Source organism: Anthonomus grandis, chromosome 22 (assembly GCF_022605725.1).
Source record: "Anthonomus grandis grandis chromosome 22, icAntGran1.3, whole genome shotgun sequence".
Lineage (NCBI taxonomy): Eukaryota > Metazoa > Arthropoda > Insecta > Coleoptera > Curculionidae > Anthonomus > Anthonomus grandis.
This window is the reverse complement of record NC_065567.1, coordinates 18,846,591-18,865,273: the sequence shown is the minus strand read 5'-3', so window position 1 is coordinate 18,865,273 and position 18,683 is coordinate 18,846,591. Positions and strand designations below refer to the sequence as shown.

The window sequence follows — 18,683 nt, the reverse complement described above, 5'->3', positions numbered from 1 at the left end:
AGTTCAACAAAGCACCATATCCAGAGTTGTTAATCTCTACCAAGAAACAGAACAACTATCCAGACGACTCGGACAAGGCCGCAGAATGATGATCGTTACTTAAGGTTAACGGCTTTAAGAATTAGGCATACCACCTCTAGAAGACTGCAAACAGATCTGTTGGCTGCTCGTAATGTCCGAATAAGCCTACAGAGACAGTTCGAAATAGGCTAGAGAAGCAGGTTTACGAGCCAGAGTGCCAGCTAGAGGTCCACGTCTTACCAGAGAACATCGAGTAGCAAGATTGCAATTTGCTAGAAAACACGCAAATTGGAATATTCAAGATTGGTCCAATATTTTATTCACGGATGAATCAAGATTTTGCCTATATTCATCAGATAGGCGTCTACCAGTATATAGGCGACGTGGTGAACGGCACAATCAGGTTAATTTTTGTCAAACTGAAAGCTTTGGTGGTGGCTCTATCATGGTTTGGGGAGGAATTTCTTTTGAGGGTCGCACGGAGCTAGTACCAGTGAATGATGGAAGACTAAATGCTGACAGGTACATAACCGATATCCTAGAACCCCATGTAGTGCCCTATATGCCATATATCGGTGATAATTCTGTGCTAATGCATGATAATGATCGTCCATGCGCTGCTAGAGTTGTTCGGCAATACTTAGAAGAGTTCGAGATATCCACCCTAAATTGGCCTGCACGTAGACCGGATCTTAATCCGATAGAACATGTCTGGGACCAACTAGGATGGCAAATTCAGCAACATCCAGCACCAATAAGAACACTAGATGATCTTCAAAATGTTCTTTTTGACTTCTGGGCAAACGTGCCGCAAGAATACCTCCAGAACCTGTTTAGAAGCCTTCGAAGACGAATGGAAGCTGTAATTAGAGCCAGGGGCGGTAACACATGCTATTAGAAATTCATTGGCTTAAATAAAGTTAATTTTTTTTGGGTACATGTTTTGTAATTTTTTTTTTGATTTTTGTATGTTTTGGTAAATCAAAATGTTTGTCCTCTGTAGATTGAACTGATTTAAAATAAATGTTGTAAAAGTCAATATCAATAAAATTTTAAAAAACAGGCAAAAAATTTAAAATATTTAAGAAATAATAAGTGATGCGATAATTTTTGTGGGGTGTTTATACAGGGTGTCAATTTGAAAACTTCCCACCCCTATTATCTCGAAACGGGTTAGGTTTTTATAAAATCGCTAGGACACGTCGATTTTATTATCGAGGGGGAACAATTTTTATGCAGAAATCACTTCGCCTCTTTCAACCCCCTACCCCCCAGAACCTCCCTCTCAAAAATCTTAAATGGCAATAGGGGTTGAGTGATACCTCATTTGAAAGAACTTTTTATTCTCTACATTTTGGCACCTTATTTTTTAAATTTGAGTGCTGCGTTGCCAAGTTAGGGTTATTTAAACATTGTTAAATTACTTATTATTAAACATTATTCCTGTAAGTGTTTTAAATACGTTGAAGCTATGATTTCTATTGGAACGTGTTTGACCATAAAGCGAACCAGTGCATTTCTCACTGAAAGTGTTTATCAATCCGACAAATTCTTTTGGTCATGAAAGATAAACATTTAATTTTTTTTCTTTTTTGTTTATTTTCGTTTGCAATGGAATTCGTCTCAATACAGTTCGATGATATGATCCGAAATTTAAAATAGTATTTAGTGAACTTTCCTACCAGTCAATGTCACTAGGTATTTAAATCAGTTAAAATTTATTTCGATAATTTGTGTGTTATTGTTAGTTACTATGGTATACACGCTTAGGCAAAGAATTGAAATGATTTTTATTTATGGCGAGCAAGGAAGATGCGCAAGAAGAACGGCAGAAGTTTTTAATAATAGAAATCCTAATTGTAATGTAAGTCACAGATACATTTTGGACGTAGTAGCTAAATTTAATGAAACGGGTTCAGTTGGAAACAAAAAAAGGGCAAGTCGGCGTGTTTTAAACGAAGATGCTCAAGTAGAGATTTTGGGAACATTCGTTGCAGAACCCACCAATTCTCTCCGTACAGTAGCACGTCTAACTGGAATGTCACATGAAACTGTACGACGAGCATTACAGTTACATAAATATCATCCGTACAAGATGCAAATTTTACAGGAACTTCATGAGGACGATTTTGATAGGAGAATAGAGTGTTGCGAAATTATGTCCAACTTAATAAACACTCGTGCAATTGTGGTAAGCAACATTTGCTTCAGTGATGAATGTATCTTTTTCCTAAACGGCCATGTCAATAGACAGAATTGTCGATACTGGAGTGAGGACAATCCCCACATTTTCAGAGAGGGTGCTACACAGCGGCCACAAAAAATTAATGTTTGGGCCGGTATTCTTGGAAATGCTGTTATAGGACCGTTGTTTATTGAACAAAACTTAACTGGAGAGCTCTACTTACACCTACTTGAAGATGTAATTGATCCTTTGATAACAACTGAACTGGAAAATCAAGTTGGTAACATTTTGCAAGAAAACGAACTACACTTTCAGCAAGATGGAGCTACGCCGCATTATTTTCGGCCAGTGCGGGAGTGGTTGAATAACAGATTCTCTAACCAATGGATTGGTAGAAGGGGACCGATAGAATGGCCTGCTAGGTCACCAGACTTAACGCCGTTAGATTTTTTTTTATGGGGGCACATAAAATCGGTTGTTTACAAAACTCAGCCTGATGATATCGAAGATTTAAAAAGAAGAATTACAGAGGCAAGTAGGGCTATTCCAGAAGAGGTATTTCAGAATGTTCGGGAAGAATTTGAGAATAGACTTTATTTTTGTTTGGAGAACAATGGAGAACACTTTGAACACCTCTTAAAGTAGATGTGTTAATAAAATAAATTTTAGGCGTGCTTTTGTAAAGACCATAATTGTAACGGCTATGCAAATGTTTAGTAAAAATAATATTAACCTAAATAACATGTTTCAATGCAAATCATAGCTTTAACGTAATTAAAACACTTACAGGAATAATGTTTAATAATAAGTAATTTAACAATGTTTAAATAACCCTAACTTGGCAACGCAGCACTCAAATTTAAAAAATAAGGTGCCAAAATGTAGAGAATAAAAAGTTCTTTCAAATGAGGTATCACTCAACCCCTATTGCCGTTTAAGATTTTTGAGAGGGAGATTCTGGGCACTAGGGGGTTGAAAGAGGCGAAGTGATTTCTGCATAAAAATTGTTCCCCCTCGATAATAAAATCGACGTGTCCTAGCGATTTTGTAAAAACCTAACCCGTTTCGAGATAATAGGGGTGTGAAGTTTTCAAATTGACACCCTGTATATATATTTATATATATCAGAAATTAATATTTTTAGGGAAATTAATATAATTTTTATCAGGCTCTTCTGGAGCGAACAACCTTCCGGAAATTCTTCAAGTTACTAGGAAAAATTCTGTGGTCTAAATACCCATCATAATACTGTCTTTTTAATTATTTACATTGCGCTCTAAAATTACACAAATTTCTATAATCACCATATAATTTGGTGTTAATGTACTGTCTACGTAATCTTTTCTTCTTAATTATCGCAGACCTTAATGATTCTACAAAAAAACCAAACAGAAAATTTTTTAGAGAATACTTTGGTATTTAATGAATGTATCGGAAATATCTAACTCCATGTTTTCCAGCCATTTCAAGAATATTTATTTTTTCTTCCAGGCATTTGAAATAGTTTTTCACTTTATTCACGGCATTTGAAACTACTTTTCATTTTATACCAGGGATTCAACGTAATTGTTTATGTTTTACAGGACTTGGAAATAATTTTTAATTATTTCAGACATCTCAGGTTATTCTTGAAATATCAATTTTGTTCAAATATTTTCCAGACTCGAAAACTCTCCTAAACAGTCTTTTATTTTAATTATTTGTTTTATATGACTTCCAGAATTTTTTTCATATGTTCCAGTTTTTTGGACTAATTTTTTTACATTGCCCAGGCATTATAGAAATTTTCACGTTTTTTTGGTAATTAATATTTAATTTAAGTGTAGTAAATTTATATTTCCTTATGAATCCCAGAAAATTGATTTTGATTAAATATATTACAAGCTTTTTGATTAATTTTTCATGGCTTTCGGTCAATTTAGGTATATTTTCATCTAAATTTAGACCTGGCTTTATTTTCTCCGGAGATGTGCATTTTTCAAATATTTTCCAGGCGGGTATTTTTTAATATCCTCCAAGCATCAGCAATACCTATTCACGACTTTCAGTCATTTTTATTTCAGGCCTTTGACGATATTTTATATGAGTTCTCGAGACTTGAATCTATATTTTACGTTTAGTTTTTTTTTATAGAAGAATTGTTTTATTTCATAAACAGTGTGAAAATGAAGATTCTGTCCCTCGTTTCGCAATAAGTATGTGGTGGCATCTAAAAGTTAGGCTTCAAACCATGAATTCACTAAAAAGGCACACTATTCCAACAAATGTGTCCCATTTTCACTTTCATACCGTGGCGCCATCTATTCCATATCTTTTAGTCATTTATAGCGTTGATTGAATAGTTGGGAATATTGAATATTGAATATTTATAATCTCAAATATTCAAGCAACGTTTATAGTGTGTTTTCATCTTATTTTACATATTCAACGTTATTTTTACGACTCACAGATCCCATTGAATTTTAAAATATTCCTAACATTGGAAGTTATAAGTTCTTCAAGCAGTTTCTAGTTCTACACTACTATAATCTGCATGAAGGTGTAGTAATAAAGTCAATGGAAGTCATTGACTTAATGAAACAATCGCTACTGTGAGCACCTCAAAAAACATTGTTTTCACTAAACAAATGTTGTCCATTGATAAACAAGCTAAACTGAGGTTCTATTTATATCATGAAGATTGGACAGGCCAAAGTTTACGTTACGTAAACTTCTAATAATTTCTCACTTAGTGTAACTCGCGACTCGGTGTTCGAAACCTTAGAAAACCACGGCAATTAAAGAGTTTGCACTGCTGCTTTTAATCGACCGGAAAAACTAAATGGAGCCCTAAAATTTTTTTTTTGTAATATCCACACCTCCGGCTTTTTACAGGGGAGAGGTCTATAGCGGATATAAAAAGACATTTTAAAAGCCGTCTACCTTGGCTGATATAAACAATGTCGGATAAAACCTAGATAAGAGGTTTTTCCAGGACTTTCCAAATTCCAGTAGTTTCCAAATTGATTTTTTTTAATGATGCTTTTTCCTTAGGATTCTGTCAATACATTTTCTGCAAACTATATGCAATCAATTTATTTTTAAAATAAGATTAGTCCAAGTGGTTGGTTAATTTGCATTGATTCTCGGAGATCACGTTTTGATCTGTCTCGATTTATTATGTTTAATTACCGAACGTTTCCTTCGACAGCGAAATGTGGTTTCCTCGCACGTTTATTCTGGTTTCAAAGGCCTGAGAATTACATTTCGTTGTTAAATTACCCATACGACTGAAGTTTCATGTATTTGGGATTGCGACATAATCACATTATTCTGCTATTGCTTCAATCCTCCTGTGTTGTCTTAGTATCTAGAGTATTACCATCAATTAAGTGGTTTAGGTTCGAAAAGTTACATTTCGATTTAGGGTAAAATTGTACTTTATTTATGGGATAAATTGTTTGATTTGCAGTCTTCTATATGAGTCATAGTATTTGGTACCATTCAAAATCTAAAAGTACTTTTTCTTTTGGTTAAGGTAAGGAGTCTTTAAGTCTTGTGTTTTCTCACTGACATCACCAGTAAATCCTAATTTTATTTCATCCTCAAGTTCTGGTCAATCGTTTTGCAAGAATTCATGTCATATATTATTTGTAAGAGGTTTGCATTCAATCAGCCATTCCCAAAATATTTGACAGTTTATTGACCAATCATCTCCCTTCGAACTGAACAACATGGGTTGAGACCTGGGACGCATTTAGTGAAGATTACCTATTGATCGGTTAATAATGATTTCTCCAAAGCATTTGACAAAGTAAATTAAAATCTCTTAAACAAGAAACTTAAATGTATGGGTCTGTGTTATTCTATTGTGAGATGAATTAGTAGTTGTTTGTAGGGGCAAACTGCAGGTGACCTAAAAGTTACACAATTATTTCCAAAATCTTTAAAAAAATGAATAAAAGCGCCATGACTTTAGGATTTGTAATACAGTTGCACATCTCGTTTTTCACCTATATTTGTTTAGTACTTAAATGTGTGATAAACAATGTTGACCTATCTTTGTACCTAAATTAATCATTTGTGATTGATACTGTGTAATAATTTCTATTCATTAAATTACTTTAAACACTTGTTAAGAATTGAAATGAATAAGCTTGTCCTAAACTTGAAATTTTGTAATTTGCCGTTATACCACAAATAAAAAAATAAATGAGCTACTTTGAATCAAGATCCTTGGAGTAAAATAATAAATAAAGTTTATCACAAACAATTAAAACCGAGCCAATCACAAAACAGTCTTTTTCTCTCTCGAGAGCTAAAACTTATAACTAATTATCATGTATGTACATGTGTAATTGAGTATGTACCAAGTTAAAGCGATGGTGCTTAGAAACTTACAAAGTTGCTAAACTATTTACCAATTCTTCTGTGATATCTAACAAAAAAAAGATCCAACTCTGTAAAGGGGAAAAGAGGTAAATGAGCAAAGCACCCCTAATAGAGCCTGTCGTAGCAACTGTGGGGCACCTCTAAGCTATCTACAAGAACAGGGTGACCTCCACTTACCATTTTAATGTCGCTTATGGTGGTAATGCTTCTAACAAACAGGTTTACTCGGACAACAGCAGGTCCATCTACAGATATGAGGGTTTTTACGTATATTTTCTCTTACTTCTCTGAAATCTCGACTTATCACAGCTCTTTAGATTAACTGCCGAGGACTTTTTTTTTTAATATTGAATGTGTAAGAATTGTTAGAAAATTGTTTTTTTTTTGCGAAATTTGGCATTGGCAGAAGGTGGTTAAAAAAAAGCTCAGTCTAAATGGATAAGGTTATGCCAATAGCATAAGAGATAAAAAGAGTTAAATACGACTTTTTTGGTTGACAATATAGTACAGTAAATCCATGGAGCTTTTGTATATTATGTCAGTGACTTCTTGTCGAATTTTTAGATACAAATTTTTTTGAAGTCGTATAGAAAGAAATAATAATAATTAAATTCACTTCAGCATACCGTCTGGAAGCGAAGAGCAAACAGAAAGGAACAAAATGAAATAATCTTTTTTACTATCGCAAAGTTTTTTTAAATAAAGAGCGTAACGACCTAGATATTTAGGCTTGAAAAGTCAATTCTTGAATAGTAGAAAATTTAGATATTTAAATTTTGTTACAATTTTACTCTACAGCTTTTATCCAGAAAACAGAATTCAAAAATGTTTTGAGTTTCCCAAAAAAAGGACGCGGTTTTGGAATTTTTGAAGCAAAGATTTACTTCGCAAATATGATATTAAAATGTTTTTTTTTAAATTTTTTCCTGGACCTTGAAATAAACTACAACGTGTCGTTATCACTTACTTTCCCTGCTTCATACTGATACTGTTACCTTTACAATACGAGGTTTCCTCTTTGATAAAAAAAAAAGTTGATGATAATTTACAAAAATGTTTTACTGAAGAAGATGACATATCTGAGAATTGATTTATTCAATTGCATTGCAAAGTTCTGTAGGAAATCTCTAGAGGCTCTCTCTGGAGTATCAGGTACTCCAAAGAGACTCTTTATGAAGCTTGTGCCATAGATATAGTAAGTTTTAATACTGTGATAATTACTGCTTGCCGTAATTTTACCATTAACGTTTATAATCCTTTATTTTCTGACCATCTTATCATCGACCTAATTTTAAATTTAATTAATTTGAATGTAGAGCAATTACCTAAGACTGAGTTATCTTTACAAACGATTACAAATAGAGGCACAAATAAATTGTATAGTTTATTGGAAGGTGAAGATTGGCATTTTCTTGATGAACATTGTTTAGCAGAAGTCGAATATGAAAATGTTTTACTCAGATTTAGGACTCAGTGCAGTGCATCCAATGATTAAGTAAGGGAAGAGATCTTAAGCTTGGCATCAACCAGAAACTGGTTTGGTTATTAGTCCTCTCCTGAGCCTCGAAATGAGATCTTTAAGACAGATTTACAGACCTTTACTGCAAGCAGCCAAGAAAAGGGCTGAAACTGGGAACTACATACAAAATACAGACAACACCATCAGGGCAACATGGAAGATAATAAATAAATATAGAAAGACTGGAAGAGCACGGGAAAACAGTAATATCGATCTTGACACTATAGGTCTTTTCACTACTTACAAGAAACTACGTAACCTTGTCTTTACATGAGACCACATTTTAAGGAAGTTCCTAAAAGAAGGCTCTGAAGATTAAGTGTAGTAGGGATATATATGACTAACTTAATTCTGTTGATTATCCCATTACTCAAGTTATTCAACGCTTGTATTCAAGAAGGGGTATATCCTGAGTTTTTAAACATAGTAAAACAATACCTGTTTTCTACAGTGGAAACATAAATTCATCTAATGACTATTAACCCATTTCTCTAATCCCTGTTTTATCCAAAATTGTTGGAGTACATTCAAAGGTTAACTGTGTTTTTATTTTGAGCCAAACTGTCTGCTCATTAATAAACAATTTGGTTTTAAGGAGTGGACATCTACTTTAACGGCATTAATCAGGATGTATGAGGGTGTAGCGGAGGGCCTGGAGAGCGATGACTTCGTACGAGTAACCTTTTGTAACCTCTTCAAGGCCTTCGACTGTATTTCTCACAGCATCCTACTTTCTAAGCTAATCTTATATGGAGTTTCCCAGTCAAGCTCGATAGCCTGTATCTAGCAGAGAGACGTTATTCTTCATATTTAATCGGAAGATTGTCTGGAGAAAGGGTCATGAGATTTGGTTTAGCCCAGGGCTTTTTAATAGGATCCTTGCTGTTTTTCATCTATGTAAATGATTTAGTAGCGTCAGTCCAAAATTCAAGACTTACTCTCTACGTAGATGAGATCAGTTTTCTTGTAAATTATTCTAATCGCAATAGCTTGAGAGAAATGATAGGAAATTGACTAGTTATTTGCGAATCAATTAAATCTCCACCAAACAAAAACTAAAAACAAGTCATTTTTTCTCTACGACGATGGAATACAGTACACAACTTCTAAGGTGAAATTCTTAGGAGTTACCCTTGGCTTAAAGTTAACCTTTGACAGTCACTGCAGCGACATAGCCAAAAAGATGCCAAGTGGGGTTTTGTCTTGAGAAGCCTTGTCAGAGTTGTGGACACGCCTGCCTTCTTATTATGTACTTGTCCATTCTGTGGCCACTTATGGCCTGTTTGTATGAACGCATTATCCTTATGCAGCAAGAGTATTGTAACTATATTGTACACACCGAGAAACCAGCTCAGTAGGACACCGCACGATGTCTAGAAGGTTAGCGGGAATCTTCCGGAACAGCGTTCTGCCGAGTATATAAGGAGCTGCATCGCCGGTAGTAGTGAGTTCAGGGAATATTGGCACTAGATTATTATTCTACCTGATTATTACATATATATTTCTCTGATATATGTTCATTAAATACAGTGTGGTGTGGTGGGTGACATTTACTCTCATGAAACAAGGGGATCCTGAGATCAACTCTGAAGTTGCCTTTTTGAGAATGGCAAAATTCTGAAATTCCGCTTTGCAATAAATAATTTTGAGAAAATTGTTAAAAACTTTTTAATAGAAAAAGCATTCTATATAATTAATGAATTTTTAAATTGTAACGTTCTTAGGATAGGACCCATTTTAGTATCACGGTTTTATGCTTGTTTTTTTTTCAAGGGAAGGGACCTCGTATTGTAAATCAGAAAGTACCATTAAGGGGCACGGAAAAAATAATATCAAAAATGGATATTTTAAGATCGGTTTAAAAGTAGTGAGGGAAAAAAAGGTTCTACCATTAAAAAAAAAAATGTAATTTTTTATTGGCATATTAATAACTATAAAAATATTAAATAACCTCTTATATATATATAGCAAGTAACTCCCGTATAAAAATAATTTAACTAAGTAAACTAATACGCATTTGGAAATTTAGAAAAGAAACACTTATCACATATGTTTATTTTTAAAAAAATGCCAAAATTAACAAAAAACAACAATTTTCTTTCAACGCTCTTACACTTAACAGCAAACACTTCTTTTATATGAAAATATCGTGAGAAACTCTTCTCATTTCGACCTGCATATCATATATAAAGTGACATGTACAATAAATAACAGCATACAGACGTACAGCGTTCTGTTGTGTATCGCTTTCTCACCCGTTCACTCGTGCCCTAAACTGTTTTAATATGAGTGGAAACTTTAACTCACCTGTGCCGTTTACTCCTGACGGCCTTATCCTCGCGTCGTATCGTCCTGGCCCCAAAATTTGATCCAGCACCTCCTTTTCTTTTTCTCTGAAGTTGATTTTAACGTTTGAACTCAAACAGCTAAAATTAAAAGAAAGAATTATTAACACTTTTTGTTTTTTTTTTAAAGTTATGATTAGAGGTTGACCTCAGTAAAGATGGATGGAGTATTAGGTCGAGCTAAAATTGATTAAGTAATAATTAATTATCTAGTTTGTCAACTCTTTTGAGTAATACAGTGAAAATACACTTTATAACTTAGTCGCAAAATTCATCCAGTTTACAAAAAAACTACTGATTAAGTAAAGGTTTTTACTTAATAGTTTGTGTTGTATAAAAGCATCAACTTTTAATTAAAAAATATATTTAGAAAAACTTTCTATTAAATGAAGGATATTCTAGAGAAAGGTATTGGCCTTTTGATAATTGGATGGGGGAGGCGAACATTTATTTTAAGAGATAAAGAGCGAAAAAACTTTTGAGAGATCAGCAAAAAGTTCGAAATATTACTGCGTAGGCTAAAGAAGCTTTTATTTATTAATATATAAGTTACGTTCTAACTCAATTAGGGTAAAAGTACAAAGGGATTGTTCCGTGGAAGTAAAAGGTAGTTTCGTTTCGAAAAAACTTGCAAATATTTGATAGGAACTCCCTTTTTTCTCAATAATAAACCTATAGGATATTATTATTAATCAATTGATGGAGCTAAGCACTACAGATAATAATAGAAACAGAGGAGTATTAGCGCTTATAAGAAATTACATTAAATATAAAATTGAAAGTGTATGGAGTAGTGCTAACTATTTGAGATTATTATCTTTAGAAATGTCCTTGACTGTACTAAGTGTATGTGCTCTGTCCTTTATTATTTACCCTAAAACCATGATGTTAAATTTGTTGCATAAAGAGCCTTTATGCAGATAAAATCAAGAGCATTATAAGCTCCTATGATTTTAGCCAAATTGTTAAAACTTCCACCAGAGTAACTCCTAGTAATCAGACATTGATTGACTACTCTGTAACCAATAATAAAATCTTCTACGTAAGGTTCACTTGACACCTAAAATTAGTCTCTTGCTCTTGTTCAGTAAAATAAACAAAATACCAACGTAATTAAATATAGAAGATCCATGCATAATTATATGAGTGATAAATTACAAGATTTGCTGAAAACAGGTTGGAACAATAATATATCTGATGTTATATTAATTTATATTCAAAATTCAAATTCAAAACCATCTATTTCGCCATAATAATAAAATAACAATAATTTATTAGTATTTACTAAAAAAAAAACAAGTAAGCTAGGAAACATGCAGAATTGTTAACATATCCACTACTATAAATGTGAACTTGTGTGTGAACATCCAAGCACCCTGCGACATCGACATCGACATCGAGATATGTATATACAAAAAATGTTAGTTAATAATTATTTTGGTCCCAGTTTTTAACTTACATTTTTTAAATACATAATTTTCACACAAGTTATGGATCAAAATAGAAGTAATCCAAAAAAGTTATGGAAACAAGAATCTTTTACCAAGAAAAGCTGAAACTATGCCCAATGAAATTTGTTTTGATTTAAAAGTAGTGGTATAAGGTGAAGATAGCAAACAAGTTGAATAACTATTTTGTGGATTGCGTTGTCACTTTTATGCAAAATATACTACACCTGAGTACTATTCACAATTCTAGAACTAAAGATGCTTATAATTTCTTCAGAAATTTTCAGAAAATACCAATAGACAAAATTAAAGATATCTTGAAAAACCTAAAAAATGTAGGGGGTAGTGAAAGTGGAATATCTAAGAAAGTTCTTTGTTATGTGTTTTACGTTGCTGGAGACCGACCTCTGTATATTGTCAATATATATATCATTAACCAATGGTCTTTTCCCGGAGTATAGAATTGTCATAATGAATTTTGGCTATTCAACACAATGCCAATTTATAAGAAAATGCTTCAAATGTGTGTAAAATAGCAATTAGTTAAATTTTGTTACAAAAATCAGATATTGTATATATCTTCATCAATAAATTTCTTCAGTTATTTGTTTTGCTTCCGTTGTTAGGTCTTGGCTCGACTCCTTACCCTGGAATGCAACTCTTCTTTAATGCAATTTTTGTGATGTAATTTCAAATTCAAAATAAATTTATTTATCAATAAAATTACAAACATAATTATCAATTTACAATAAATAAAAAATAAACCATTATGATAAATAGGACCATGACTCGATTATGAAACCGTTAGCAAGGCCCTTTTTGAAAAAATTATAAGAAATAAAAACAAAGAATAATAATAACTATTAACCTGGCTAATATAAGTACTTTTCCTAATACGAATTTATGATAATACAGTTTTGGTTTTTTTTAACAGTAAAAGAAACCTTTTTTACCTACCTCCCTCTGGTAGGAGGTAGGTAAACGCTTTTTTAGGCGCATATATGCAATTTTAAGTTTATTTTTGATATGAGTTTGAAATGTAATACCACTGTCAAAATACACGCCTAGATTTTTGACCTCATTGACTACTGGTAGCTGAATATTTCGAATCTGTGCATGAAAATTGGGAAAAACCTCAAAAGCACTTTTGCCACAACTGAGTATTATTGTATAAGAGTTGGCTGCATTTAATTTTAAGTTGTGATCCTGTGAAAAGCTATCAATACTTTTTAAATCCTTATTAAACTGAAATTGAGCTATAGGAAGATTTTGGCGTGAAAACGAAATATATAGTTGGGAATCATCCGCATATTGCTGTAATGTTAAATATTTTACAGAAGATATCATTTCAGCAACATATAAAGAAAAGAGCAATGGACCCAAAATGGAACCTTGATTTTTCAGTGCAAAATTCCTTATTAAGACCTACACAATTAGCCCTGCCAGCTAAATAAGACCTAAAAAAATTTACTCCATCACCAGAAAATCTAAAATCATGACTTATAGTATCGAAGGCTCTACTAAAATCTAACAAACCAAGAAAATGTTAATTCTTTTTTTTTTCTTATTTTTTCTGATTTCATTAAGAAGGTTAACTGGTAGAAGTACTAAAGTTCTTTCTAAAACCTGCCTGGCATTCAGGAATTAAAAAATGTGATTTAATATATGCCCAAATTTGTTGGTGAATAAATTTTTCCAAGATTTTGGAGGTCTTTAAACTCCTTTGGATTACTGCCTTTTTTCAGATTGTAGGATAAAAATTTTGTAAAATGCAACTGTTCATAATATTAAGTAATGGCTTTAAACAAAAAGGCATACAGAGATGTAAATCTTTTAAAGAAAAAGCGTCTTCACCAATTGCATTAGAGTGAATGGTCTTTACAATTTTAAGTAAAGTTGACTGATCCATTAGAGTAAATTTTAATTCAGATTTGATCTTATCATGTTTATGTGATTTATAAAATTGTATTTTCTCATTATATGTGCTATTAGCTGTATTACTCAAATTTGTAAAATAGTGATTAATAGCCGTTGAATCAGAAAATGTATTAGGAAGATCAAAATCCTTGTTACGGCCGAGATTTAAGACGGTGTGCTTTATCCCTTTCCTTCATGAGCAATTTGATATTATTGGTAATCCACGACGTAAATGGTTTATCGCGTATAATTATTTCTAATTAAAAGAGGCGCATGTCTGTTTATTCAACACACTATATTTTTATTGAAATTTTCAATTTTCTTATCTATATCAGATGTGTAATAAATGTAATCCCAATTTAATTGACTTGCATCCAAAAGCAACTGATTTAAATCTATATTTTTGTAATTTCTATATTGAGTTCGTTTAATGCTATAATTATTCATAGGAAAATCTAATACTGAAAATACCATATTATGGTCAGTTATATTTTCTGATATAAGACTTGAAGTGTTTGTGGTAAAATTATGTCATGTAGACTCATTAATGACTTGCTTTAAATTAAAAATACCAAGTAACTGGTTAGAGTTTGATTTTTCCTGTATTTTGCCTTAAAAAATCAATATTGAAATCTCCCACACATATGACCTGGTCATAGCAAGGAATAGTTAAATTAAATATTTGCTCCATCCAATTAATAAAATGATTAATATTAGAGGATGGTATATTAGACGAATTTGAATTCAAAACAATATTTTTTAATGAAAATGCTCGATTTTAAACCGAAGGCCTATATTGTTCCATGAATATGTTTCAATATTTTATAAATACCACCACATACATCAAAAAACAGTCATCCGGAAATAAATCCATTTCAGAGGAAATGAAGAACGTGAAAATAGCTACAAGGTCCTTCCACCCTAAAAAAATGTATAAAAAACGACTGTAATCGACCTATATTCAGCCCGACCGGATTTCAATGACGTCACGTGCTGTTATAGTATTATTCCGCTTTGCTCAACATTTTCTTAGTCCTCTTTAAATATGTATTTCCGATTAAAATATTGACATTTTCACTTGTTTTTTTTTTTAAATTGATAGCTTAAAATAGATAGGTGGAAATAAAAAAGTTGGCTGTCTTGTACAGTTTTGTGAAAGCCATAAAGAATTCATATAAATTCTAAATATACGTCAAAGCGGAGGCGGATAACAAGAAGGGTTTTTAATGATTATTACGCGAATGCTGGTATATTTTTGAACTTTAAAACCACCACTGCGCTAAAGGGTAATAGGGGTAGATTCTAGAAATTATTTTCCCGGCACGATATGTTTGGTATTATTATTTTTATCGCAGATGTTCTTCCAGAAATAAATCTGGGATTATCAAAAGCTCATCACTACGGAAAAACCTTTACATACTTTTTTCGCAAATAAATATTTTTGTGCTAAGCAATTTTATATATTACAATTTTTTGTATAAAATCTAATGGAATATTGGCCTTTTTCCAAAACCCGCATATTTTAAGTGGATTTTATATATACCTAAAATATGAGCTGAAAAGTATAAAACTGTATTACCGTTTGTTTTTAAAATTACATTTTCTTCAACTAAACTGAACTACGAAATTTCATTTCCTCCACGAGACTGATATTTTATTCCTGAACCTAAAAATAACATAAAACTAGGAAGTAAATAAAGGTAAGCTTAAAAATAAGAAATAACGAATGAGTGTATACGTAAGGGAAGTTGATTTTATAGGGCATATAATACAAGTCAACTTTTGATATTTAGTCGGAAACATTGAAAATATTTTCTTACACTGGGACAATAGTAGTATTTTATATTTTAATAATAAACATATTTTTCTACAGAAATAGTATGAAAATTACTACGGTCCCGTCCTGCTCAATAGACATGTACTCAACACACGCATGTGCAAGCGACTGGTTTGGTACGAAATGCGACAGAACTGTATTTAAAACTATATTTTTCATAATTTCTAGTTAAATAGTTAATTTTAAACTTTTGCTATAAGATTTTCAAAGTTTGTATACATTTTACACTTTGTCAGAGCATAGAAAATTACTAATATTCATACTTCAAAAGACTTAAATATTATTGCGAAAGTTATATATAGGCGTAACATGACAGAATTCATAGCAAACTTGTTGACGCGAAAATTCGGTTAAAAGATCGTTGAATTCCATACTGAGTCCTGGTTATTTCAAAATTTAATTACAATTAGTTTTATGTAATATAGGTATTCCTATCAATTATAACAGCATGTTTGTCAAAAAGTATTTGCTACACCTTCAAAGTATTGAGTTGTGTTATTTATTTAACTATTACTGAGACACATCGCTTTATAGAAAAACTATTTCTAAAATAAAATAATTCATCCAGTTTTCTTGTTTGCAAAAAATACAAGTTTCAACAATTGTGGCAATCCCATGAAGTATTTTGCATCGCCTTATGACCAATAACATAATATGCAATTTTTCTGTTTTTTGTTAAATGGTTTACGTCCAGTTTTGATTGCAACTAATCCTGTGCGCCAATCTTTTTTTAGCAAATCCCATACATAAGGCTGATGAACTTTGTTCGGATGATTATTATTAAAATCGCCGCCGCTACTTTAACAAATTTATTGTTATGATAAAAATAATACTGCATCTCGGACTATTTTATGAAGTCTATTTTATGTCACCGTTAGTCTCTAGTTTATTGCTAACGATTATGGAGAGAAAATAGTCCAAAGGCGTCAATTTGAACTGTCAACGGAAAAGCCATGAGACCTATTCGTGAAGCGAATGAATCACTGAATTAAATTCGTAATACAGGACGAACACTTTGTCTCGTTATATCTAGGGTAGTATATTTCAAATTTTGCCGAATTTTGCTGACAATAATGCCAAAAAAAATTCAATGTTGAGAAATCTGAGAAATTCAGTTGGAGCTCTTAAAGAAATAAACCTACACAAATTCTAAAAAAGAGGAGCAGAAATTTGAAAAACTAGAAATCAGTTACTAATATATCCTCTGCAACTGCTCCTCTACAAGAGCAAAAAAAATTGAGAAAAAATACCCAAATCACTACTAATATAAAAATATTTTCGCATTTAACGCAAAATGTGTTCTAGTTGGTACTCAACTCTGTAACTCTGGAGACTGCTTTCAGATAAAAAAAAATTAACTAAAACAATTACTAGAACAAGTGGTTTTAGTTATTAATAAATTGTGGGTTAAGTAAATATTAATAAAATAAGAACCTACTTTTTCATAAGTAAAAATACTAGCGATATTTTTGTAAATTTTTTACTGGACTTTAATGGTAGTAAATTAATTCCACATAAAAAAATGACTTCCCATATTAAACATTATTATTCCCATATTAACCATATTAAACATCACTCGGAAAGTCATATGTACAGGTTTCAAGCTAAATCCTCTCAAAGTTAAGGCTTTCACTTGAAAAGTTCAATTTTCTTAATATTGTTTAGATTTTTAATTTCCCCGGCAATTTGTTGAGAACGTTTTTTTAAGATATAGATCGTTCTATAATTTTCTGGGAGAACTCAACACACCAATGCCGCTAAAACTTTTAAGTTAATAATAACATATTTTTATCGCTATATTCTTTTTGAGCAACTTAATTGTATTATTTTTATTTCAAAGTTTATTAAGATATTCTCTGGTGACAACAAACATTTTTTGTCTATTCCACTATGTTCCATGTAGGTTTCAATATTTAGTACATTGCTGGTCTATATAGGGAATGTTTCGATTAAATATTTCATATCTGATTAAACGATTAACGTACATATTGGTGCACATACACAAAAATAATTAATATTTAGTTAGTATTTAAGTCTAAATTGGCGGGATCTTAATTTTTGGATAGACCTAAAAGTTTTAAAATAACACAAAAAATACGTTCTAAATCGATTTTACGATTTTTTGTTATATAAAAAAAAACATTAAAAAAATATATAAATAAAATAAAAAAAAAATTAAGAAAAAATAAAAAGTGGAAAAAAAAATTTGACGCATGTTGCAAAAATAATTCTAAATATATTTTTTTAACTTTTTCAATTTAATTTAAAAAATTAATTTTAGTCTCAAAGTGGATATTGCCAGACTAAAAGAGCGTAAACAACAATAAAAAAGTACACCAGTACCCAACATGAACGTAGCAAAGTCATCCTGTGCTGCTGAAGCTAATAATAGTGACAAAGTTCTGGTTATAAGCAAAAATGCCCAGAAAAAGATGTACAGCAAGTAAAGCAGAATTTGAGCAGGAATGTCAATCCAACTGGCACAGAGGCTGGTTTAGGTAAACCAACCAAAAATGGAGCTGTAATTATCAGATTGATAAAGAAGAAGGCTATTGCTGATTCAGTCTTATATCCTAAAATTGGCATAGTTACAGTGTTGAAGTACCAAAGATCTTGGAACATAGAATTAAGGTAATTGGCATTAAGGCATCGGAGTATACAGGGTGTTTCTTAACCTATACGCATAAACTTGGGAAATTACTGCTGACGGCAAATAATGACTAATAGTGAAAAAAAATTTAGTAAAACAGTTTTAGTTACGGAGATAAACGACTTATTAATTAAAATTAAAAAAAACGTAAATTATCCAAAATAAATGTTTATTTAAATATTATAGTAACTGGTGGAAGTTATTTCCATGACTTTCAATACATAATTGAGCACGCCTAATCCAAGAGTTGCAGACAGCAGCTAATCCAGGTTGTAGTCGAATTTCCTCGGCGGCAGCAAATATCCGATTTCTTAATTCTTGTTCATTGTCAACTTCGGTTACATACACCAGAGATTTTAGGTGGCCCCAAAAATAAAAGTCAAGCGGATT

The 18,683-nt window shown here is 31.8% G+C and overlaps 1 protein-coding gene across 4 annotated transcripts in view; it reads right to left on the bottom strand.

Moving 5' to 3' along the window:
• The window catches only part of LOC126748443 (glutamate-gated chloride channel), a 95,584-nt gene that overhangs the window by 71,797 nt on the left and 5,104 nt on the right, over positions 1-18,683 (bottom strand). For 2 of the 4 annotated variants that reach the window (XM_050457696.1, XM_050457698.1), the window contains exons 2-3: positions 10,404-10,522; positions 6,755-6,822 (exon numbers count right to left, since the gene is read on the bottom strand). In XM_050457696.1, the coding sequence (XP_050313653.1) occupies positions 6,755-6,822; positions 10,404-10,522 (187 nt within the window). The remainder of the gene's footprint in view (positions 1-6,754; positions 6,823-10,403; positions 10,523-18,683) is intronic. The other 2 variants (XM_050457697.1, XM_050457699.1) reach the window with 1 other exon arrangement.